The following is a 26472-nucleotide window of genomic DNA, read 5'->3' on the forward strand; positions in this document are numbered from 1 at the left end:
AGGGCTTTACTAGCTTAATTCTACTTCGAATTCTCCCAGGAGGGCGTGGGATGTCCAAAAAGACGATTTAAAAAGTTTCGTTTTTTTTCGAGTTGGTAAAAACCTAATATATTACGAGAACTGTTAAAAAAATATTTTACGTAAGGATATAATTATTTATTTTTAAACGTATTATTATTAACTTACAAAAAAACGACCTGGCAGATGGGGCACGAATTTGGACCAAACTTTTATTGTACTTCCACACTAGAAAATATATATATATATATAATCTTTCACCCCCCCCTTCTGGTTAGTGTTGGAAGTTAAAAAAAGATTTCATTTGTAATTTGTGAATTTATTCAGTTTTGAATTAACACTCCTATTTATTGTTTAGAACTCGAAATAACCGGTGTCTCAAGATCCGGAAGGGTAAGGAAGAAGTCATCTAAATTATTGGACTTCGAATCGATTTACGAATATGACATTAGAGTCCCAAGGCAAAGAAGGGAAAAATTTGAAAATAATTTTACTGGACGTAAACAGTGAAGATCAACAGACATTTATTGTTTTTTAGAACTGACAGTTCACCCATTTATTGCTCTTCATCTTCTGAAAGAATTGTAAGGAAAAGAAGAAAGAAACATACTGGCTGTCACTTCAGTATGTTAAATATTCAAAGTTTAAAAACATATTGTATTAAATATATATAAAAGTTCTCATGATTGTAACTATTATTATTGTGTAATGATTGTTGATTTGTATGTACAAACATCTTTCAATGTGCATGTTCTTTATTAACATTTTATTCTAATGGTGACAGATCTTTAAGCATGATATAGCCTTCGTTGAATTAATAAGTAAATTTATATACTAAAAGTATTTTATTTTTTTAACCTTTATTATTTTCCCCCACTAGATACAATTTCTACTACAAATTTTACCATTGAATTTTGTCCAATTTAGGCCCTAGTATGCCTACTGGACCTCAGCAGTATAGAGGAACACCCCAGGGTTACCCCCAACAAAACCCTCAACAAAGTTATCCTAATGCTCAATATCCAAATCAACAACAGGTTTCTTCACCACAGGTTAGTTAAGGTTCTTAAGTAAAGAGTTTTTAAGCGATTGGATGACACTTTCCTGAATGTAACGTTTGTACAGAACTACACTGGGCCTCCAAATCAAGGGGGTCCGCCTATGGGGGCTCAAGGACAGCAAGGTGGGTACAATACAGGAGCTGGATATCCCCAGGGGCCGCCACCTCAAGGGTATGGTCCTCCACCACCCCAACAACAGGGTGGGTATGGCCCTCCACCAGGTCCTGGCCCAGCGACTAACAGTCAACCACCACCTCCACAACCACAGTCCGGTGGATACCAACCTCCTTCCCAACAAGGGTAATTTCTCTTTCATTAACGCATAAATTATACAGTCGTTAACTAGAGGGTATGAATCACATAATAAATATTATTATTTTAAGGAAAAATTAAATAGTCAACTAAGTGAATTTATGAGTCCCTGTTCTATTGTTTAAAAGACAATTTTACTTATTGTTTTGAAGGTATTCGGTCAATTCCCAACAAGGGAATTATCCATCAGGGTATGCAGGACAGCCGTATCCAACCAGTCAACCAAACACACAGGGGCAGAATTCGTATCCCGGCAATTATCCGGGTAACTATGCAAACCCAGGTACAACGACTGGCGCCCCCTCGAATACAGGAGGAGGTGGTGGCTATTCACAAGCTTCCGGGAGTTCACCGAGTCCCCAACCATCCTCAGGATACCCCCAGACGACCCATACAGCGCCATCAGCTTCGACTCAGACACAGTACCCACCTCCTAGCCCAAACCAGCCACAGGGTGGTTACCCCCCTCAAGGCTATCCTGGTTCCGGTGGCTATCCCCAATATCCACAAGGTGGTGGTCCTCCTTATCAGCAGTATCCAAGACCTCCTGCAGGGCCTCCTCCTCAACAATATCCACCTTATAACTATCAACCACCTCCCCAATGAAAAATTAACTCAGAACTCATTCACAAATTTAGTCGGTAAAATTGAGGACTGGAAAGCATGATACGGCTTATCGACCTTTTGAAGCTAGCGTATTTGATTAATTCTAATTTTATTATTTAATTGTATATATGTAGTTGCCAGTTTAAGTGTATATACTTTTTAACTCAATTTCTATTTGTGTATTTAATTTATTTATGGCCAATCAGTAAGTAATTAACACAGAGATGTGAAGCATTTGTGACACTATTTTTAATGTAGGGAATTTATTTTGTTGTGTACATGTACTTGTAATAAACTTATTTCTAAATTAATTTAACTGTTAGTTCTATCAAAAAAATTAACCCTTACTCCTTTCTTTGGTTAATCCTAAGTTTTGCAGGTATCACAAATTTGATTGCATGCTGTTTCACAAAAGAAATATCACAAACAATTAGTGTGTGCAAATTTTGGTGCCATGTATAATTACCTGCCATATAAGAGTTATTGCTACAAGTTTTTTGTTTATTAATACATAAAATATACTATATTTCCCCCATTTTATCAACCACAATTATACTTATAGTTTTATCAATTATAAGATCAAAAAATGGCATATTACGTTATTGCTATTTCAATTAATTAATCTATTTCATTTCATCCAAAACCTTACAAAAAAGATTAATTAATTGAAAGAAGTAATTTGGTCAATCAGACCACTAAATATAATGGATTATTGCTAAGTTCACTAATTTCGTGGTCCGCTTGACCAATTAATTAAGGTTTTTAGTTGAGATAAAAAAGTCAATGGCACGAGCGGGATTGAAAAATGGTAAAAAGGAGGGAAAATTCAAAAGATGTGGTTGAGATGGGAAGTTGGTGTCCGAGTGGATCGAGTTCACGATAGCTCAAGTGGTAGAGCAGCGGTGTATCAAGCCGAAGATCGTGGGTTCGAATCCTGCTCGTGCCATTGACTTTTTTATCTCAACTAAAAACCTTAATTAATTGTAATTATTGCTAAGGTTGAACACCAATCTTTCAGTTAAGGGTTAAGGTGACAATTAAAATGCGTTGGACAAGTGACATTTTTTTGACAATGAGAAAACGTTTGGATGAAAAAAAGGCTGATACAACTTAACATTTTATTTTGTACATGTTAACTGATAACATGGTCATTCTAACAAAACAAAAAATTAAATCTTTGTTTATAAACAAAATCAATAGAAACTTCCAACATCAGCCAAAAAGAAAAGAACAAGAATTTGCGGATTTTATTTTATAGTGTAGGATAAAAAATAATAATATAAATGTGCGAAATTTGTTGGCACTAAATGATTCATATCTTGAATGTATATTGTCAAAAATAATACTGAAATAGAGAAATAAAAGATGCTATATAAACAATCTGTGACTACAAAATTTATATAAAAAAAAGAATGATTTTGTATATTATTATTATTTCAATAAGTCAACAATGATCATGCTCTCTCAACTTTTATATACATATATAATAAAATAATCAACAAGTTTCGGATAGTATCAAATAAGTATGGCATACAAAATTTGAAACATTTCATTTTGACAATACCATTTTTTTCTTCTTCATTTAATAACCTCCTGTTAACAAAAAAAACCAAACCCAATTATAAATAAATAAATATGTATTTATTTATTAGTAATTGATTTATTATTTATTTACAATTCTAAAAAAATACATTTCTGGTATAGAGGCCAAAAATTTATATTAAGTGGACAATAAAGATATACAAATATGTACATTTTTCTCTTTTATGTACTCTTTAAAATAATTAGAAAAATAATTAAAATTTTAATAGAGACATTTATTAGAGTGATATTTTCAAAGATAATGATCTCAAGAGAACAATTCTAATTTTTATAAATTTAACAGTGTGCGAAAAGTTTTAAAGATCTCCTTTGAAGATGCTAAATAGTTAGAATTTTGTAATTTGTTATTTTAGAACTAGTTTTAAGGCAGCAGCAAAATAAATATACTTTGTTAACCTAACGTGGGTATTTAAATCTCTTACTCTCTCTAAAAAATAGCTTATATAAGATGTTTTTATTTTAAATTTTTATTCTTTTTCTAAAACTATATTTTTAATTTTTAGCACTATAAAAAATATTTCACTTTTGAAAATGAAAAATCTTTCATAGCCGATTTTTTAAAGGTTCTTTATTGCACCCGTTCAACTCACAATTTTATTAGTTAAGGCCATATTATGATTCCTGTAATTACAGAGATACATTGTTTGATTTATTGTTAATGCTCAAAGCTAGTTTCTAAATAAATATGAGATTTCATTCAATAAGAAAAATTTTGACAAATCATATTAGCCAATACCCATAAATATGACCAAAATAATAACTAAATTGTATGGCAACAAAGTTTATTTATTACATATTACTTTGCAGATTTTTAAATGGGTTTTGTAAACTTGTTAACTTTATTACATTATACATTAAGCAGTGGAAGTACTCCAAATATATCACTTTCTTCTAAAAAGCCGTTCTACTCATATAAAAACAAAACAAAAAGGACTAATTCTAATAATATTGTCTTATTTTTCTTGATGTGAAATAGATTATTATATTTATCAAATAATAAATAAGAGCCAACTGCACTTATCACAATTTTTCAATATTTTTTCTCTTTATACAAGAAACACAATATACAATAATTTGTCTCTAAAATTCAATAAATATATATTTACTTTTCATTATTATTTATGTTTTTGTCTCTTTTTTTTTTTTTTTTAATTCTAACACCAAATGTAACTCTCCATATGATAAGTTCAAAGAGAAAGTTAGCCTAACATACAGCATACTGTGTTGTCAATTCTGAGAAACTACTTCATATCTACCCTATGTTGTATCCCTGCAACAAAATTGAATTTTACTATTAAACACGATTAACTAATTGTAACATTTTAAAAGAAATAATTTTTAAAATAGATTTAAAAGTTACCAAAGAACAATTATAATGCTGACCAAGGAAATATACAGTACACAGAAAAAATTATGTAAATATTTACCCTACAAGTCTAGTTACTCCTTGATATTGGCGACCCATAAGTTTATGAATGACCTCATTGACAAACATTCCAGATATTCCAGGACTAGACCGCTCAGCTACTTCAAAGGCCGTTCTAAGTTCATCTATTGCCTCTGTTTTAGAAGGTGTCCCATCTTCTCGCCGGGAATTATAATTATGCCGTCTTTTCAACTATGAAGAATTGAAATAAATTATACCGCTTTTACAAATACAAATTCATATTATTATAAACAAAGATTACTTCTCCAAGAAGAGGATGAATAAGAAATGTAAGCGTGGATGATTTGTTCGGCTCCTGTTGTTTTTCTTGCCGTTCCTGTCTACTTTTAGGTTTTCTCTCTGATTCTTTAGGAGTAGAAGACTTTTCCTGGCTACTAGGAAGGTTAGCACCTCTTGGCTGAAACAATTCAATAAAATGTAACAAATGACATTGAGGCGTGTTAAAATAGCATCAAATTAACTACTTTATGGTTTCATCCTACCTGATTGCTTTTAAAATTATTTAAGTTAGTATCTTTAGACTGTCCGTTGTGAACGCTGCTGACTTTGACATTCCGAACCATCCCTTCTTCAATTTGTTGCGGTAGAGATTTAATGCCATGGGGACTTTTGACAGTCATTATCCAAGGTTCGTCCATTTCGCTCTCCACTTTGCCAGATTCCTCACTAAAAGAAATAATCATGATGAGACAGGAGTTTAAAAAAGTACAAAAAATATCCTTACGAGTCAGAGTTTTCTGATTCTGTCTCGCTCTCTTCATTTCTCTGTGATTTCCATTTCTTATAACGATCGATTAGATCTATGAGGTATGAGTTTTTCTTTGCCTTACGAATGAAAGGGAATTTGAGCAATTCTTTCGCTGTTGGCCTCTACAAGCAAACACAAATGAATCAATACATTTTCGATGAATGTTAATTCAAAAAGCAAATTACATTTTCAGGATCTTTGTTAAGACATGACTCGACAAATTCCTTAAATTGTTTGGTGTAATTGCCTGTTAACTGCGGGGGATTATTTTTTGGTATAAGAAACAATACCCTCATCGGGTGTAATTCAGAATTGGGTGGCTCTCCTTTTGCCAATTCAATAGCTGTGATACCAAGAGACCAAATATCAGCCTACAATTAAAAAAAAAAAAATTAATTAACAACTAAAAGCATTAATTTTTTTACCACACAACATGCACTTTTTGTTATTTGTTATTCAAAAGCTGCAAAAACCTGTGAATTTGCAACCGACTGGTACATAAATATAGTATTATAAAAATCATTTCATTTTGAATTTTGTACGGGTAATAGTTTAACTGTTTCTGAACATCCTGGTCAGCCTACTCCATCTACTTTGATCTGTCAGACATGTTTCTTTCAGCTTCTCACAATCTTCAATGGTTTATGTGTTAGTGTTATTAACCTTTATCATACAAACCAACCATCAAAGCAAGGTAGACCAGGATGATAAGAAACAACTGCTGATATATTCATGCAAACATAGTGAGTAATCACAAAAAGACTAAATGTCTACAGTAACTGGCAAACACCATGAGTATCAATTAAAAAAAAATGGTATGACCTGATAACAAGTCTGGTTTGATTTTCATGGATATCTATGGTCCATATCAAAAGCTCATAAATCTTCCCACCTCAAAATACGCTCAATAAGTCACTGCTCTACCACTTGAGCTATCGTGACTTCGATCCACTCGGACACTAACTTCCCATCTCAACCCCACCTGTTTGAATTTTCCCTCCTTATTGTCATTTTTCAAATGTCGCGTAATCTATTTGATTCTCGGCGACATATGAAAAATGGCAAAAAGGAGGGAAAATTAAAAAAAGTGGGGTTGAGATGGGAAGTTAGTCTCAAGTGGGAGAGCAGCAGCGTATTTAACCGAAGTCATGGGTTTGAATCCCGCTTGTGGCACTTTTTTTCTCAACTTTTTCTTCTTTTAGAGAGAGAAGCGATTTGTCTTTTCTTCAAAAGTTCATAAATCTTCCCACCTCAAATGCATGAAACAAACATGGCAGATAATATAGATAATTATGATCCTACATAAACCACTGAATTGCATCATACAAGGCAATTTCTATGCCTCTTGTTTTCTATAATAAATTCCTGAAAAATCAATGCTCATCATAGAGCAAAAATAATACTTCTCTATCAATTTGGTTGCAGTCAACAACACCCTATAATTGACTGACATAAAAATAAAAGTAATTTATTTTTAGTCCCCTAGAGTTCCTATTGACTTTGCAGCCCAAGTTGGAGATACTGTTATTCAAATTTTAATGTATGCAGACGATATTTTGTCTAAAGTAGTCCCGTCCAAGCTATGGAACTCCATAATGGAAAGAATGTGTTTGAATAAAACAGCACAGTGCTGGAACTAAAAGAAGTTTTATTCAAACAAAGATTTTCCAGTATGCAGATGATACAGTTTTAATAGCAGATAGTATTGTTGGGCTTCAGAAAGATCTTACATTTCCTGGAATTGTATTGTGATCAGTGAAATCTCACCGTAAACCTAGCTAAATCAAAGATAATGGTGTTTGAATGGAGGCAGACCTGCCAAAGCTGAGCGGTGGTTTTTCTAAGGAGAAAGAGTTGAAGTAGTAAACCAATATAAAAAATATCTTAATGTTTTCCTAACTCTCAGATTCTCTAACCACTCATCTAAAAAAATTGAACAAGTGAAATTGTGAAAGTTGCCATGAATATAATATGGTATGAGTTTTGCCCCAGAAGTTAATCCCTGTTTTTTCAAAGTTTAAATTATTTACTTCTATGTATTTTATGCTATATGCCAGGGTTTAGCATTATGATAAAATCAAAAGGGTTTAACATTTTTTTATTAGAAAGATTTGATCACTGCCTGACTGTACACCAAACTATGTGTTATATATTGAGACAGCAGTAGGTACTATTTTTGGTTTTACAATTAGCTTGCACTTCTCGTTTAATCTCAAAGTGCTTAAAGGCTCTGTTTCTCGAATTACTGCTCTCGAGATTATTAAATCTAATTGCTCTTGGCTTTGGCATTGGAATTCAATAGCTTTTAATTTTGGTTGTAATTTTAACTTTTTTTGGGAAATCTCTCGAGTTGGCCCAAATATAAAGGAGTAACTTAAATGGTTAAGAAGCTAGCTCACTGTAACTCCCTGCTCTACAATGGCTACTTAAACTTAGTTGTGAACAAGTGTGTTTTTAAATTCTGGGAAGGAAGACGATGGAAATTGCACGTGTACGCTCTGTAACTTAAGAGTAGAGGATATTTGTCATTTTGTTGCCCAGGGTCCCATATTGTCAGAGTATTGGATCTTGTATCTAGGACAAGAGCGCTTCGAGGTCTCAGTGTTTTTACATAATTTACTGCCCAATTTTACACATCTGATAGTTCAAATAGTCATATTCATATACTACTGGCAGGCAAACCATCCATGCCGTATAAAACTTTATAAATTGTTCACTATGTTTTTTTTTCTTTGATGTAAATAAAGTGTGTTTATCTATCTATCATCTTTCTAGTGATAAAATGCAATCACGGTGGTTGAGAAACACTGGATCTGTAAATTCCCCAATGAATCAGATTGGATGAAAAAAATACAGTACATTCAACTCATCTCAATGATTGAATTTGCAAACAAAGCAATGCACTTTGTTGTATGTTAGATATTTACTGTAAAAAATAAAACTATAAAAAGAACAACATTAAGTTCTGAAAAATGTAATGGCTAAATAAGCATGGGTTGTCAAAAAACAGCTTCTTTATCAGCTCAGGTAGGTCTCAACTCTGGGCATGCACTCACAAAATCGATTGAGTTCGTGGTCCGATTGACTGAATAACTTTTTTTAATTAATTAATCTTTATGTAAGGTATTGGTAGAGATAAAAAAGTCAGTGTCACGAGCGGGATTCGAACCCACGACCATCTCAACCAATACCTTACATAAAGATTAATTAATTGAAAAAAGTTATTCGGTCAATCGGACCACGAAGTCTAATGGATTTAATCAGTAGAATGAAGTATATCTTCACTAAAGCTCTCCATCGCTATTTCATTTGACACTGAGGATTGAATAGATTACACGACATTTGAAAAATGGCAAAAAGGAGGGAAAATTTGAATGGTGGGGTTGAGATGGTAGGTTAGTGCCCGAGTGGATCAAAGTCACGACAGCTCAAGTGGTAGAGCAAAGGTGTATTTAGCTGAAGGTCGTGGGTTCAAATCCCGCTCATGACACTGACTTTTGTATCTCAAGCAATACCTTAGATTAATTTATTAAAAATAGTGTAATGATAAGGATGACAATACCCTTGGTTGTAGAAATAAAAATACCGCAATCTCAAGATGATCTAATTAATCAAAGACAAAAGACATTGTATGATGCCAATCACCTAACCAGGTAAATCTAATGTCTTAAAACCAAACAGGCTTGACATAAGTCAATTACTTTGATAACAAAAATAATGATTTAATGTTGAAGTTGTATTGTAATAAAATTTATTAATTAATCTCCCCAGCCAGAATGTTAATAATGTTTAAACAAAATACTGATTAAATTAAACCATAGAGAATAATAGTCAACTTACTTTGGAATCATACGCAGATTGTTTAATAACCTCTGGTGCCATCCAAAAAGGCGTCCCTACAAATGTATTCCTCTTACTAGTTGTGTTGGTCAACTGGCCCGCTACTCCAAAGTCAGCCAATTTGACATCACCCATTTCACTTAATAGTACGTTGGCAGCTTTTATATCTCTATGTAGTTTCCTTTCACTATGAAGGTAGTCAAGCCCTTTTAGCACCTCCCTCAGAATAATCGCAATGTGCATTTCTTCAAAGTTCCCCGGCTTCATTAAGTCTAACGCCGATCCTCCACCAAGGTACTCCATTATGATCCATAGCTTTGTGCCCTATAGTAAGTAAGAAATTATTGCCTGTTCATAATTTTTCAATGTTAATTATCTTACTTTGAGGTAGGATCCGAAGTATTTTGTGACAAATGGGCTATCACATTGAGAAAGCACCATGATTTCTTGTTGGATGTCTTCAATTTCATCTTCCGCCTCCTCCAAATCGATTATTTTAATGGCGACAACTTGCTGACTTCTGTTGTCTACCCCTTTAAACACCTCACCGAACGATCCCTTTCCAATCTTCTCCTGCTTCGTGAAAATTTGTTCGGGATCAACCTTCTACAATAAAAAAGCAAACAAAAAACAATTACAATACTAAACATGAATGTGGAAACAGTGTAAGCAATAAGAATGTGTTGTGCACTATGAAAAAAAAGCTTATTATAATAATTATTATTTATATGTGTGTGTGGAAGCAAACTTCAGTGCTATTTTTAATGTCTATACATTTATATACGATTACTATTATATGATGTATTCTCCACATTTTTTCCACAGAGTTATTTCAACTATGAGGTTATATTAACCCCCAGGGTGGTTCTGAAAATAGCCTTGGCTAAGTATGTTGGCTTCAAATCTTGGAACCTTAATAGTTATGAGTCCTTATGTGCATGCTCTTTACTGTTGTGGCCACCGATGTCCACTGTGGATATCTTTACTAACATTTTTATGGTCTAATATTTTTCTTAACTGTAGTACTTCAAATTCAAAAAATACAGAATAATTTAATCCAACACTTGATACAAAGAAAATATGAAGTAACCAGAAAATTTAAGAGAGTATAGGTAGCTGGAGCATGAAACAATTCCTTAAGGAATGGAATATGTCCCCCGGATGCAGGCGATCGAAGGAGTTTCTGAAGGAAATCAAACCTAAAGAAACGAAATGGCTACTCTCTAACTCTAGGAGGGGAATAAGGAGGCTGATAGGTATCCTAACGGGCCATTGCCCCTTGAGAAGACACCTCTTCATAATGGGTACTCTACCAGACCCCTTCTGCCGCTTCTGCGAAACAAAAGAAGAAACGGCTCGACACTACCTCGCAGAATGCGATAGGTATGCTAGGGAAAGATTTAATACTTTCGAAGGAGAGGACATAACCAAAACACTCCCCAGGATAAAATGGTCCACAATCATGGGGTTTGTGAATAGGTCCAAAAGGTTTATGCAGGACTCGTGAGCCGACCAGGTCCCGGACCTTTTAGGGATGGGGTACGGGCCTACTCAGGCTTTTAACCCCTCGGTTCCTGGTCGCCCGCCCTGTGTAATATATATATAACCAGAAAATTTCTTACATTGACTTGGAAGATGTGGAAGCTCAACAAATGAGTTTCTCACAAATTGTCCAAGTAACAAGCTTCAGAGTCTAAACATTTGCCTTTCTTGGCTTTATCTGCACAAAGTAGAGACTTTTTTGACCGGATTGTCACGTGACGAAAAAAAAAAAAATCTGTATTGTTCTGTAACATCAGGATGTTGTACCATTGACTGTAACCAAATGATTAGGGATGCAAAAACCGAATATTCATTAACATAATCCCTTAGTAGGATCATAATCATGAGTAGGGTTATGGCAGAAATCCACAAGGCCAGATCATCACCGCAGAAATCTACTCAAGCTAACTGCAACACGTATCTGTTGCCCTGGCCCAGAATCAACCTGCTCTTGGGAACAAAAAGATGTAATTTTTCACCAGGACAACAAAAGATCTCACATAGCCAGAACAAAAAGGAGGTGATAATGAAGCTTAGTTGGGTAGTCCTACACACCCTCTACTCTCCAGACCTGGCCCTATCTGACTTTCACCTTTTCTTTTAGCGAGCTGAAAGTTCATTATATTAATCATTGAACAACCAAATACCCAATAATATCCCAAACCATAGTACAATTATTAAACCCTTTAAACCCACACAAACTTTTCTGGTTACCTGGTAGTTCTGACATTAAGTTAAGTTTTAAATAACTACCTAAGAAAGAATTCTTCATATTAATAAACATCAAAACAAATCGAAATTCATTGCATATAAAAATAGAATATATATACATTTACAAATTTAGAATGTAAATACATTAGAGAGAAGTAAAGTGAAAATGATGTAAGCATTTTGTAAAATTACCAACTAACGCAATATATTTTAAATAACAAATAGATGTTATGACACAAATTATCATGTGATGAAATATATAGTGTATGAGTGGGAAGTGAAGAGGAAAAGAGGTGACAATGAAGAACCATGTACTGGAAATAAAGGAGAGAAGGAACAGGACGTGCTTTTTGTCCCGTACCCTCTCCATTTCGTGTGTACCCTTTGTCCCCTTCTTCTGCTTTTTCTACAGGATTTTTCACACTAGGACCAAAGAAGATATGTGTTAAGAATTATACTTAAAAAAGGAAGAAAATCGGGTTTAGTCGTGAGAGGGAAGGGAGGACGACAGAATAGTGGACATCGCCAAATTACACAATACAATACGTTCTGTAATAAATGTACACCCAAATTATTATTATTATTATTTTTTAACAAGTAATCGAAATGAAGCAGTAACTGAACGAATTATTGTATCATTAACAATCCTCTTTTCAGCATAAAACTGCAAAAAAAATTGCGACCCTCTTTCCAGAAACGATTTCTTTCCATTCGCAAATACGTATACATCAATTCAAGTTTGTTTAGGTTTCTCGAACACAAATAAAAGTCAGTATGTTTAAAAACAATCGAATTTCGGGTCGGTACCCTTTAAGACACATACTGGTGTTTTTCTGTTTCTCTGTCAAGAGATAAGGGGGTTAAGTTTGAAAGGTAGGGTTACTGGTCAAAAATTTTGGCGTAATTATCCGATTAACTTAATATCGTATAAATTATCAATGGAAACGAAGGATAGTTAAGGAAAAAAAGAACTTTTTTCAATGGTAACAAATTTCTTCATTAGATAAAAAATTGATAGTTTTGAAATGGCCAAAAAACAGTTTACTGGTGTCCCTATTCTTAGAGGAAGTTCTCAATCATTACCTTGGCGAATATTTCAATATAGCATGCATATTTCCTTGCTAGGTTTAACTCAAAGATATCGGAACTGCTTGAGAGATAGTAGGAAGAACTCATGCTATTTCAATTTATTTTTGTTTTTGCTGTCATACGTCGATTTGGCTAAACAAATAAAGTGATATCCAAAAGAATACAGTTGAAATAATGTTTCCAGAATTTTCCTTATTTTATAACTTACTTCGGTTCTTTCCTTCGGCCGGGCCGGGAGTGTCCAGAGTTGACGCGCCCAGGGCTGGTCTGCCCAAAGCCTCCGATTTGGAAGACTGTGCATGTAAGAGCAGGCTTTGTCATGCCAGGGGAGCTTGGGATTGTGCATATGAGTCTTGGTATTCGAGCACAGCCTCGGACGACGACGACGTTTTCAACTCTTGAGGCGGAGGGCAACGACGCCCTGGGGGTGACCGTGGATAATCTGACGGCGGCATCCCCTCCAAACGATCGCGGCAATAAGAGAAGAGGGGACGACGTCGAAGGCATATCAATGACAACGATGTGACAAACATATTAGGGAATTTGTTTAAAAAAAAAGTCTAATTCCGCATGTTCGGGTCTCAATGAAACGCCGAACGCACATCCGAAAAGGTTCGGAATACCATGAAAAGACCATGCGACAAAGAACTAGACGTCGACAAGCACTAATCTACCAAATGGATGAGCATGGCAATTCACTTTCTGGAAAAGACAGTTCTACTCAAAAACTTTAGGCAGATATCCGGATTCCGAGTAATAAATATTCATCTGGCAGAAGATACGCTTTGGCGGTGGATTCACAAGCCTCCCTTACAATTCTTGTCGAGAGATTTGTTTGTAATTTCTGTCTGATGATGAGTATTTATTATTGTATAGGGTACAAATAAAATAATAATAAAAAAAGCGAAACAATCTATGTATGGCGTACGTATTACAGTCGAGATTGAAATGACTCCCTGATCACAATGTGCAGAATCATCCAGATCATTTGTCTAATCTCACTACCATGCAGTAAAATGCAGAAACTAAATCCAATGGGTATCAAGTCAGAACTGTCAGAAGTCCCGCAAGCGACACGGTTAAAACGGTCGCAGACGAAGCTGCACTGTCACTATTCTTTACATTCCCCTTAAAAGTACAAGTAATCTCGAATTTTTTTTACTGATCGGTATCCAGAAATGTAATATATAAAAAAATCAGTGTAAACGGATAACCAGTTCCCAAAAGGGTTAAATATATATTATCGCATTAACAATTACAACAGACATGTCATCTGTTCAAAAATTACCTTGTTGAACATAAAACGACTAATATATCTTGTCATATATGCATAATAAAGTACACACATAACGGTACAAAACATGCTTGGTACCGAATTTACTAAAATCTGAATATATCCCAATATCATAATTCAGCAAATACATAAAACCTACTGTGCAGGATATCCGCATCAATCTCAGCACACTCAAACGCAAAACATATTTTGACCTTCCTAATCATACATAACTTGCCAAATAAACATGTTGCCTTTTTAAAATACTAGCTTTATAAGCCGGCATTGCCCACGTAGATAATAAAAAGTGTTATTTCTCTTTTTTTGTAAATCCTGACGCCCATTATTTGTTATATGTCCATTTTATAGTCTCTAAACCCGCCCGGCACTAAAATAACAAAACAATGTGAAAATTTCATCTAAATCGGTTCAGTAGTTTTCGTTTTTACGATTAATGCACATATAAATATATATATATATATATATATATATACCATGTACTTGGTGACATATTTATCGATTAAATTGTTAAAATTGTACTTTAATTATGTTCCTGGAAATGTGTCGTGAGAGCCATCTTATAAAAGCCTCATATCAAGTTAAAAAAAAAACCAATTATCTGCTAATTAAAAATATCGCGTTTATCGAGCCATAATCTTAAATAAATTCCATCAAGAATGAGTGGACCAGAGACATGCTCAAGTATGACAGCCTATAAAAATGCGCCTTCCCAAAAAAAAGACCTTGAAGGAAAATGTTCAATTACTTATTTGTTGTTATTCAAGTTAGGTTTTTGCACACCAATAATTCTATTCTGAATATAAAGATTCTTTTCCTATTTCCTAAGGTTTTCCTATTATTCTAATGGGATATCGAATGCCATTCGCACCGTAAATGTTTGGGGTCAAACGTGATTTTTTAATCAGCTTTAGCATTAAATCCGATCCGTGTGCTATTTTGGACTTTTCCAATGTAACTAAGAAATGTATTTTGTCAAGTGTCATGTTTGTTCTTATAACACAAAAGTTTCGAAGTCATTAAATATTTAACTAATAGTGGCAACAAACAAATCACGTTACAGCTGATAAAAGGATAATTTTAAAGCAAGACGAACAGGCAAACTAAGAGCACTAATGGGCAAATTCTCGAGTATGCGGTTGTTTTTCGGTTTGCAATGAAACCTGCGCTTTACAGCAGAGTTGCATCGAGCTGTCGCACACTATGCGCAACTTGATCACCACACACGGCGATGCGACAACCTGAAGGTTGGTGCTCGTCTGTCACACGGGCATAGTCTATCCACCACCAGAACTACCCGTTACGTCCTTCAATTTGGGGGGTTATTAAAACGAACTATATTTAAATCAAAACAAATTATTATGTCTGATTAACTTAATTTTATGTTGGCACAAAAATATTTTATTTCTTAAAATACTGGTGTTTTAACTGAGAAAATAGCGGTATACCCTTTTCTTTAGTTACATCGAAACAAAATGCACAAATACTGCTAAATGGGAAAAAAAGTGGTGACGGTGTGTAAAAGGATGAGTGGATTGAATCAACTTAATTAATTCAACTTTATGTCCTGGCCAAAATTTATTTTTCAACTTCAATTTAATAAAAAAGCACATAAAGAAATAATGTATGTAAGCACAAAAAAAACCGTAAAAATCAAACAAAATACATAAAAAGAGACAATAAACATAGTGAACAACCAAATTACGTTAAATTTTTCTTTGTGTTTTTTTATTAGGTTAGAGTTAGGTTTTACAACTTCTGTATTGTTATTCATTTTTTCTTGTGTGGTTGGTGTACAAATTTTGCCCAATTTTTCCGCTTTGGTTGTTCACTATGTTTATTGTCTCTTTTTTATGTTTTCTTTCGTTTTTCTTTCTTTTTGTTATTTTTTATTTAGTTGGAAAATAAATTTTGCCCAGGACAAAAAGTTGAATTACTAGATTAATTTCACTGTCCATTTTCACACCACCACTTTTTTTCCATTCAGCATAAAATTTCTGCATTTTGGTTCAATCTAAATAAGGAAAAGGGTATACCGCTTGAAAGCTTATTAAACAAAGAAGTTATGAAATTTGCCAAGCCATACGTTGAATTTTTCGAATGAGGTTGCAAATTTAGGTTTTTTTAATTTCAATGTAGCATGTTTTAAAAATTTAGTCTTTACCAAAAATTAAATTGAAAGGTCAAGAAGGGTGCCTTCTTAAAGGAAATTTAACGCTCGTTTCAACGTTTTTTTTTAATTTCCGAAAAAATTAATAGTTCAAGAGCTACGCGTTATTTATGTCGAAAATAGTAGATAGTTGAAAATAAATAAAATAATTTGTTGAAGTCGTGAGGAACGGTCAAGAGCTCGTTTAGAAAACACCTTTTTTTTATTTGTTTGCCGACGTTTCTTCGGGTCATCTTCAAGGCATAAAGTGTGGTGCTATTCTTGTGGAGTCATATTGGATTTGTGTGAGTGTTGTGAAAATATAAAATGTTGAATATCTGGAAAAGCGTTGAGAATCAGACCATGGTGATACGAAATTTTTTGTTGCATTTGAGGTTTGAAATTCATTAGCAAAGTTTGTGATGCGAGAAGCCTGACACCCTACATATTAAAAAAAATGAGTGATGACTTTCAAATAGACGAGGTCTATTTCGCTAGCGGTACATGATCAGGAAACAGGCGAACAATCCAGGATCCGACAGGCAACATGATTAAAAATTCAATGTACGTATCACACATATCCGTAAGTTGTTAAATTGCAAAATGCCTAGCCTTTTTCACGGTCTATACAGAATTGTCAGAAGAAATTCAGAAAAGGATTCTCGAGTAAGGAAATTGTATTTCATTTTGAAGTAACTAGTTTACGTGGTATAGTTTATCATCACCAGAACAGAGTACAATGCGCCAGGCTGCGTACACACGTGTGTCAAGATTTGTTAAAGGAATTTTTCGTCCGACAATAAAAATAAGCCTAGGAGAAGTTTATTGTGTTAATGAAATTCTTTCGCTTTCTTCTTCTTCTTTTTTACATCAAGACAAACAAAACCCCAAGGTTGATGATCTGAATCACTGATAATGAAGATTAGGATAACGTATTCTTCGGCTTGATTGCCACAAATTCTAGAACCTGGGCACATAAAAGGAACTGGCTAAGTAAATAAAGATATAACTTTTATCTTTCGAGTGGCTTTTATTGCAGCCGTTTAATCTTTATTTTGTCGAACAGGATAAGAAGAGAAATGCGCGATGACTATTACTCCCAAATAAAGAGATCGTATAGCAATTGTGAAAACTCCGTCATTGGAAACAATTTAAAGGGTTTGTCATTAAAATGCACAATCTTCTCTATAATTTCTATGCCAAGAAGTTCAAATTTATAGATTATCGTATTCAACTAAACAAATTCGAACTTTGTACTACGTAGTTTGTTGTTAACAGTTAAGGTCTTATTTATTAACAGCGATGAGTCGTTCGCCTTTGTCACTCATCACTATGAACTAACAAACTAAGGGCAATTTTCAACGATTTGAATATGTGTTGCTGTTTTTTCTTTTATTTATTTTACGAAAATACCAGTGGAATTGAACGTCTTTCTCTTGATTAGAAGGCAGGCTTTGTTATTATTATTGATTGGAATGAAATTACAATAAATTACCACCTACGGCAAATTCTGCGTAGAAGTGATGAGACAAGAAAATTCCATGTTCGACCTATACTTGACATAACATCATTTATCTTTACAAATGTCCATACAAGGATTTTATCCAAGTTTCATTATCAGCATTACCAATTAGAAATATTTCTATACATTACTGCATTTCACTCCATTGCTTGTTCTTTTGTTTAAAATAAACTTTCATGAGTGATGAAGGTAATTTTTTCCTCATTAAGTGATCGTATAAACAAGCTCCCTAAAAATATACCTTTTCAAGCCAAATTCAAAATTTTCCGAACCAAATTAGCTTTTCTCCGAAGAAAATACTAATATTTCAAAATCAACTTCAAATTTTTCCAGATCAAATTGAACCATGCATAATACCAATTAGACATTTTCCAAAACAAAGTACAATATTTCTTTACAAAATTCAACTTTTGGAATTTATTGAGCTTAAATGGACTTAGAACTTTGTATTAGACTGGGCTTATAACATTTCATAGTAATATAAAAAATAATCTAAAGTTCTTTGATTTTATTAGGTTAGACACACATGATCAAACGTGCTAAAATAAATTGCATTTCTACGGTAAGACCTATGTTAATTTAATTTTTCCCCTGTTTTTTTTAAATAGACTAAGTTACGAAATGCTTTTAATCATATTTGCACGAATCAGCGTTCCAATGTGTAGCTCAAAGGGACCTGTAGACCTTTTAAGGCTTCTCTTTTTTTCGAGCGTCGTCAGTAGTAATAAATAACACGACAAATAATTTCAACATGTAAAATATTACAATTTTTCTTCGACTGTCCAAAGGAAATAACTCTTATGCAAATTAAGTAATTTATAACATACGTTGCGTAATTATTATGTTAAGATAGTTATACGAACTGCTCGTATGGTAAGCTTTATAAATGCACATAACATTGAATTACAAAGTTTAAAAAAAAGTATGAAAGGTTAAATAATTGTATCGATTTTTCACATATTTAAACAGAATCGATGTTTTTACCTCAATTTACAATCAATGTCTTAACTATGACATTACATAACTCTTTTTATTATTTATGTAGTAGGTAATATATATTCATCAATTTCTTTTTGAACCAGTTGTTATTTCCTCAACAGAGTGAAACGTTATAATTTGGTTGTTACCGATCATTTTGATCTGCCTATCCTCTGTTGGTCTGTCAGACGCGTTACGGCATTTCACCATTTTCAGTGTCTCCTCGCAGAAGTCATACATAAATTAAAAATTGACGTATTGAAAATATAGCTTGCTCAATGAAATGAACGTCAAGGATATTCTCAAGGTGTAGTCATAATCTGGCTGAAGTTCCTTCAGTAAGTCTGAAGACCCTCTGAGATCTATCATCCAAGAACACCTGAGTACAGACAGATGGTATCTGCTGGAACTGTTTTTCTGTTTTTCCATAGCATATCAACCAAGAAACAGCTTTCTAAAAGGAACACCCCTTCGTAAAAATCAACACTACACCAAATAACGATACAACAAATAATAACTATGAGCAACTATGAAATAGCATTAGGAACCTCCTTGGACATTGAAGGAGCATTTGATGATAATACTTCTTTTGAAGCAATGGTTATATATCTGACACAGCAAGGAACTGATAAAATCTACTGCAGATGGATAGAATCAATGCTAAAAATCAGAAAAGTGCAGGCCTCCATATTCCACGAAAAGGTAGAAACAGTGGGCGCGAGAGGATATCCGCAAGGAGGAATATTCTCGCCTCTGTTGTGGAATGTGGTAATGGATGACTTAATATGCAAACTACATAAAAGCGGATCTGTTCCCAAGGCTATGCAGATGACATTGGCACAACTAGTCAAGGGAAAATTCGACTCGATATTACAAGAGAGCACCCAAGTACGCTAGATGGTGGAACAATGTTGTTCTCGGCGAGGTCTTAAAGCAAACCTCTCAAAAAATACTCTAATTTCTTTCATCAAGAAAAGAAACATAGAAATACAAGGCCTATGGTTCTATAATGAAATGCTGCAGCTAAAAATGAGGTTAAATATCGCTAATGACAAGAAGAACCCTGGGCAAATCTTGGGGGCTAAAACCGAAAATGGCCCAATGGCTATACATGGCAGTAATAAGACCAAAAGTACCCTATGGATCACTAACCTGGCTTAACAAACACTAGTTACCCAAACACTAGGCAGCATACCAAGATAGCAAACCTATGTATCACAGGGGCAATGAGAACAACCGCTACAAATGCACTAGAAACAATGGTAAACCTACCTCCACTAGAATTATTCATAAAAGGAGAAGCAAGGAAAAGCTCATTTAGGTTCCAAAAACAATCAAATTGGCTGGGAACTAAACAATTCGGGCACACAACCATAACTAATAAAACCAGATACTCTTTCTTAGAAATGGGGACGGATAATATTATCCAAGAAACATTCTTTACAACATCCTCTCCTACAAAGTCTCAATAGATTGTAAAGGAGAGGAAGAATTCAGGAAAGCATCAGATACAATGATATGGTATATGGATGGCCCCAAAAAAAAACGAAGGAAATGGATCGGGTATTTTTTGTACAAGCCCAAAATATGGGCAATCAAATTCATTAGAGAAGTACACTTCGGTCTTTCAGGAGGAGAAATACATACCATCAATGCTTGGGCACTGTAAAATCTTAAAAGAGGTTACAATGGCAAAAAATGCTCGTAATTACGGATAGCTAAGCAGCTAATAAAGAATTGACGTGTAAAAATAACATCAAAACTAGTCAATGAATGCATCTAAAATCTCCAAAACCTGGTGAAACACAACAACCTGACAATCTTCGGTATTTTGAAGGAGGAATAAAGTAAAATATAATAAATAAGGAATTTTGGGTAACGAAAAAGCAGACACACTGGCCAGAGTAGGGCCTGCAACACCTTGAACCTATTATAGGGATAACAAAACCAAATACAAAATCCTCGATCAACAGAATGGATCCAAACTTTTTTGTAAGAGAAGAGGATGAACTAAGCGGGTAGAAATAATCATAAATTATTGTTAAAAATGCTAGACACAGTAAACTTATGCTAAAACAACCAAGACCTCACCAAGACTGGCAAATTCTGCAATTGGAGAGGGCCAGACTCAGAGCATTGATAGCACTATTAACCTTCACTGGCATTTGAGAAAACCTCTACATAACATGGGCATATTCAAAGATGATCCAATTTTCAGATTATACAATGAAGAAGAATAAACAGCCACCCATATCACCTAGGATTTAAAAAAAACTTCTGAGAAGAAGGATTGAGTCAATTTCACTGAACTAGGAAGGTACAATAAGTAAGAAAGATGCAGAGCCTGGGGAGCACAAACCCCGCTTCCTACTATCCATCATCATCAAGATGCTTCTACATGACTCGAGTATACAAGGCGAAAAACCATATTCTACCCCCTAGTGAATATGATGAAAATTTGCCCTTTGTCTTCTTGCCCGAAATAGGGAAGAAAGAAATATCGGACTATATATAAAAAAAAAAAAAAAACATATCTTTAGGAGGGTTTCTCGTCAGGACTCTATAAATTCAATTAGAAATACGGAGAAACAAAGATTGTCATCAATTAAATTGCTATGTGTTGATTCTGCAAAGAAACAGATTCGTTAACAGGCCATACAACAACATGACTCCGCAGTAGAAATTGTTTTGGGACCTACAACACAACCGAGGGGAAAATAATACCGTTACAACCGGAGCCAGCAATAAAATTCACAGATGAATTAGGGTTCAACGATGTCCCGTAGGTACAGAAAGGGTGATACAATAGCTCTTGAAGGGCGCGGTATAATTGAAACCGAATTCTACCTTCCACAGTATAGCTTTCGGCTAGATTATAGTCAAAGTTTCATTACTTTTCTACAATATTCATAGACGTTATGAAAAAAATATAGTGAGCCGGATAAATGAGGAAATTGCCATCACGACAGTCTTTATTTAAGGAGAAAAACGGATTAATCAAAGGGTTTACAGAGACACAAAACTTGGATTTATAACATTTCAATAGAGAAAAGTTGTTAGAAATCAGAACAAATCGAAAAACTTTCAACCTTGTTCATCAAATAAAACAAATAATTAACACTATCTGCGCAAAATGTAACAAATGGGCAATTTAAAATGATAATTGACATCAAAGATACTTAACATCGAAGAATATCACTATGGGGGGAAAAACAGGCTTTTTTTTTTTTTCAATTTTTGAAATAAAAAGTTTATCTGAAGAATATGACATGTTCGATGATAAGAGTTCAATAACCAATAAAGGGAAATTTTATTGAGTTGAAGCAGTGCGCTATTGATTTGTCTGAATTTATATCGAAGACGAGACAATTAATCAAAAAAGGAAGAGGAATAACTTTAGTGAGTCTTCTAATTAAGAATTGTTACTTAAACCCTTGTACAATATAGCTTCAAAAGTAAATTTTACAACTTGTTCAATTCTTTAATGAAATAACAATTTAACAGCTAGAATTTACATATATAAAATATATTATGCTTTACAGAAACGATCTCTGATTTATGTGTATTGTTCTTATAAAAACTAATAACAAAAATAAAATAATTTCGTAGACAATATGTGGTAGAGAATAACCTAGAATAAGTTGAATGAGAATTTTTAATTAATGTTGTTATTTCGTCCTAGTTTTTTTAATATAAATTACAATTTTATATTTAACAAATAATAAATTTTCTATCTCCTTTCCTCAAATATCTTCTGCAAGAGGAATACTTTGTTAATGAAATAATACGTTTTTAACAGATTTATCTAATTTTCAGGATTAAGGATGTTGTCTGATTTAATTTAATCTAAGTCTTCAGGAATAATAAGTTGTGTAAGTTGTTGATTTATAGTGGATAATTTTAAGGGTCATCGAATCTTCATGACTTTCGATACTGACAAGACAATGGGGACCAGAGTATAGTTAAATTTTGATGAATATGTTAGGTAAGCCCAGGAAAACTTTTGTTGGCTGTTCTCATTTGACATATAACGTTTATCATATCAATAAATAGAGATTGTAGTGTTTCTGAGGGTGCCTACAAGGAGAAAACCTCAACCCTATATTATTTACCCTCTTCATAAGAGGACTTCTTTATGAATCATGGCACTGTATGATTACGTATAGATAAAAAAGCAGTCTTACATGAACTGTTTTGTTGCCTGACTATCGGTTACTGTAAATTTTATAGTTTAAAAAATTAACAAAATTAAAATCAATCATTTAGTTGAAATTGGAATGTAATAAGTTTTGTGGTGATTTTCTTTCCTCCCATTCAAAGCGTGTTATGTTTAAAGGGAGTACAACGTTCATAAAACACACACTACAAAGAATGAAGTACTATCTTTCCTAGACTCATGTCTTCATTACTAAATGGAAACATTATAAAAATCTATATTTAATATTTTATCTATTGAATTGAACTTATCTTCCTTTTTATTTCAAGTGAGATAAGCGATGTTTTCTTGTTCGACAGTAGAAGGACCGAAAGTATAAATCTTCCATCGGACTAGAGAGAGAAATGTAAAGCATGATTTCTGTGAAATAGATCTTTTCATGAAATAGATTGCCCTCTATTATTCTCGTGACAATGCAAGGGTAGGAAATTGAACACTTTCTTTAGGAATGTCTGGATGTAGTCCGAGAGGTAGGGAGGATTACATGAAACACAACGGTGTCAATGGGTCTGCGTTGGCACTTTTGTTCTCTTACAATCTCTTTGAGGTACACGATTCTGTAAAAAGCTCAAACAACCCACTCAATTCTGAATGATTTACCATTTGAAAATGAATCATAGAATTTCATTTCACGTTGAAAATGTATCGTTTTAGTTTTACACATTGGGGTATGATGACTAAAGTTTATTTCAAGAAATATAATGGCCCAATGGAAATTATTTCATACTTAACCAACGAAACTTTAATCCACATGAAATTGATTAGGTGCATTAATAAACTTTTTACACCTATTTTATATTATTGAGGATCTTTTAAAGTTAATTTTAAAAAGGACATGATTAAGTAAAGAAGACGTAGCCACATAATAGTACTTAAAGAGAGATAAATGCTCAATGGAAAATATTTAGAACTTAAAGCTACAAAATGATAACTAACGTAAATTAAATCAATTTACCAGATAAAACAACTTTAACATTAAACTTGTTAAATTTTCATCTACTTATAACTTGTAACAGTTAATTTCAATTAAATATAAGTAGCCGAATGGAAAAATTTGAAATGAGAGTAACAAAAAGTTAACCTACACGTTAAACTACCACCTACACAAAAAAACGTAATTTTTAAAAATTTTCAAGTTAAATCGAATGGTTTCAATTTCATGTCGAATGGAAGCATATGTAAGGAATAAGAAATATTTAAAATAAAACTACAAAACTTTAATCTACACAAATTGAACTATCTACACAGTAAAATGTTAATGTTACATATTAATCCATTTATGTTTAGTGTCTGACCAATTGACCAAATTACTTATTTAAATTAATTATTCTTTTATGTAAGGTCTTGGTTGAGATGAAAAAGTTAGTGTCAGGAGCGGATTGGAACCTACGACCTTCGGCTTAATGTTAATGTAACATTTAATTTCAATTAAACAAAAAGGCCCAATGTAAAGGTTTTGAAATTAAAGATACAACAAGTTAACCAATATATAAATTAAACTATCTACACATTAAAACGTAACTTGTAACATTTTTTAAGTTAAGACGAATGGTTTCAATTTAATGTCGAATATAAGCATTATGTAAAGAATAATGAGAAATATTTCAAACAAAACTACACAAATTGAACTACATCTACATAGTAAAACGTTAATGTAACAATTAACTTCGATTACAACAAAAAGGCCCAATGTTAAAGTTTTGAAGTAAAATTTACTAAAAGCAAACCTACGCAAATTGAACTGCCTACACAATAAAACGTAAATTTAACATTTTGTGAGTTAAGCTGAAAATTTCAATTTCCATTAATGATAGTTCGAACGAAAAAATATTTGAAATTACACATAAACAGTGGAACATGTTATTTAAACACTGTAAATTTACATATGTATATACCTCTAACTATATGTATGATATAGGTTAATTTCAATTAATGATTTAAAATAAAGTAACCCCAGGAAATATTAAAGAATAAAAAGATGTTCATAAATCCTAAAAATACGATTTGTAATTTTAAAACAAACAAGGCCCAAATGAAAATATTTGAAAGACAACGAATAACACAATTTGAACTGTCTACTTGATAAAACATAAGTGTAACAAACTTTTAAATTTTAGCTGTAGAACAAATTATGTATGTAACAACGTGTACAATGGTGTAGATTGACTTTCTAATTGTGGGATTGGCATCAATCATCAATTTTTAAAGACCATTCCTATCAGAGATCTGATGATGTCAACGTAAGAACATTTGCGATTGTATTAATACATTTCTTACTTTTATTGTGAAGTTTTAAAACAAAACAAAAAAATACAATTGTATATGTGTGTATTTTTTTTTGTGTGTAGGCCTTTGGAGTTCGTCTGAAAATGTACATATGTATGTTTTTATGTATAATAAAAGCACAATCTGCATATTTTCTAGACGGAACATATGTTTAATTTAAACATTACACAGTTAATAAGAACCTGTTCATTATTGAATATGAGTTACATCTAAAAGTAATAAAAAAATTGTATTTTCTTACCTCATTGAAAGCCATTGTTAGACGACTGAAGTTGGAAAAAAGAAAAAGAAACTTGACAAATAAAAAATAAAAACAGTATTCAGGAGACGATCCAGAAAAGCAGAGGCCCTTCTCCCACTGATGATGATGGATTATTTGTCATATGTGTCCTATTCACGAAAATCTATCCCGTGTGTCGCGCGATTTCGTTTCCGTCTTCAACGACTAAGACATAATCGTCGTTTGTTTTACATCAGCGAGCTGAGTCAAGATGCGAAAAGACGTTCCTCTGTTTCGGTTTTCGACGGTAACATTCCTCAGGTGGGAAACGTACGTCACACGCTCTGTATTCCTTCCGTTTTGTAAATCAAAACTTGTGACCCATATTTTAAAGATGAAAAACGGCAGGGAATTTTATCAGTCCGACCCGGCCGTCGAAGAGATGGTGCGGATTTTTAAAAAATAAGCCAAGAGCGCCATGTTAGAAGTATAACCGATTGACACATAAGAAGAACCACTCATTTACACTCTCGTACACCTTTGCACGGAACACAAGTTCGACCGATTTGTCAGCTACAGCGGATTTCGACGACTTTTCACCTCGGTTTCCTCTCATCCGACGACGTGACACTCCAAACGCGTCAATCCGGCAAGACAAAACGGAACAAAAAGTCACGAAAATATACGACCAACCGCCATCATCCCACAAGTGAAGGTTTACGATGTACCTTGAAAACGACGACTGGAATATCTAAACCTCTAGAAAGAGAAAAAGATACCTTTCTGCTCTGCCAGTGCCCCCATGATACTTTCTCGCCTTTCAACATAAAATAA

At 33.5% G+C, this 26472-nt stretch overlaps 2 protein-coding genes across 3 annotated transcripts in view; one reads left to right on the top strand and one right to left on the bottom strand.

Moving 5' to 3' along the window:
* LOC106672807 (basic salivary proline-rich protein 2) overlaps positions 1-2308 on the top strand; it is an 8824-nt gene extending 6516 nt beyond the window's left edge. Inside the window, exons 6-8 of the mRNA XM_014404519.2 lie at positions 946-1070; positions 1144-1379; positions 1544-2308. Coding sequence (XP_014260005.1) covers positions 946-1070; positions 1144-1379; positions 1544-1997 — 815 coding nt within the window. The 3' untranslated portion in view covers positions 1998-2308. The remainder of the gene's footprint in view (positions 1-945; positions 1071-1143; positions 1380-1543) is intronic.
* A 2397-nt stretch (positions 2309-4705) lies between these two features.
* LOC106672815 (serine/threonine-protein kinase 26-like) lies at positions 4706-26472 on the bottom strand. Of its 2 annotated transcripts, none has more exons than XM_014404537.2 (9): positions 25660-26472; positions 10016-10240; positions 9635-9958; positions 5980-6165; positions 5771-5916; positions 5529-5712; positions 5288-5443; positions 5027-5217; positions 4706-4869 (listed from the first exon to the last, which is right to left on the bottom strand). In XM_014404537.2, the coding sequence occupies exons 1-9, from the start codon at positions 25672-25674 to the stop codon at positions 4857-4859; spliced, it is 1440 nt and encodes a 479-aa protein (XP_014260023.1). In that variant the 5' UTR covers positions 25675-26472; the 3' UTR covers positions 4706-4856. The 2 variants fall into 2 exon arrangements, with proteins under 2 accessions (XP_014260023.1, XP_014260022.1); XM_014404536.2 differs by lacking the exon at positions 25660-26472 and adding an exon at positions 13185-13393.

This window comes from Cimex lectularius, unplaced genomic scaffold, assembly GCF_000648675.2.
Source record: "Cimex lectularius strain Harlan isolate CLEC.00 unplaced genomic scaffold, Clec_2.1 scaffold143, whole genome shotgun sequence".
NCBI lineage: Eukaryota > Metazoa > Arthropoda > Insecta > Hemiptera > Cimicidae > Cimex > Cimex lectularius.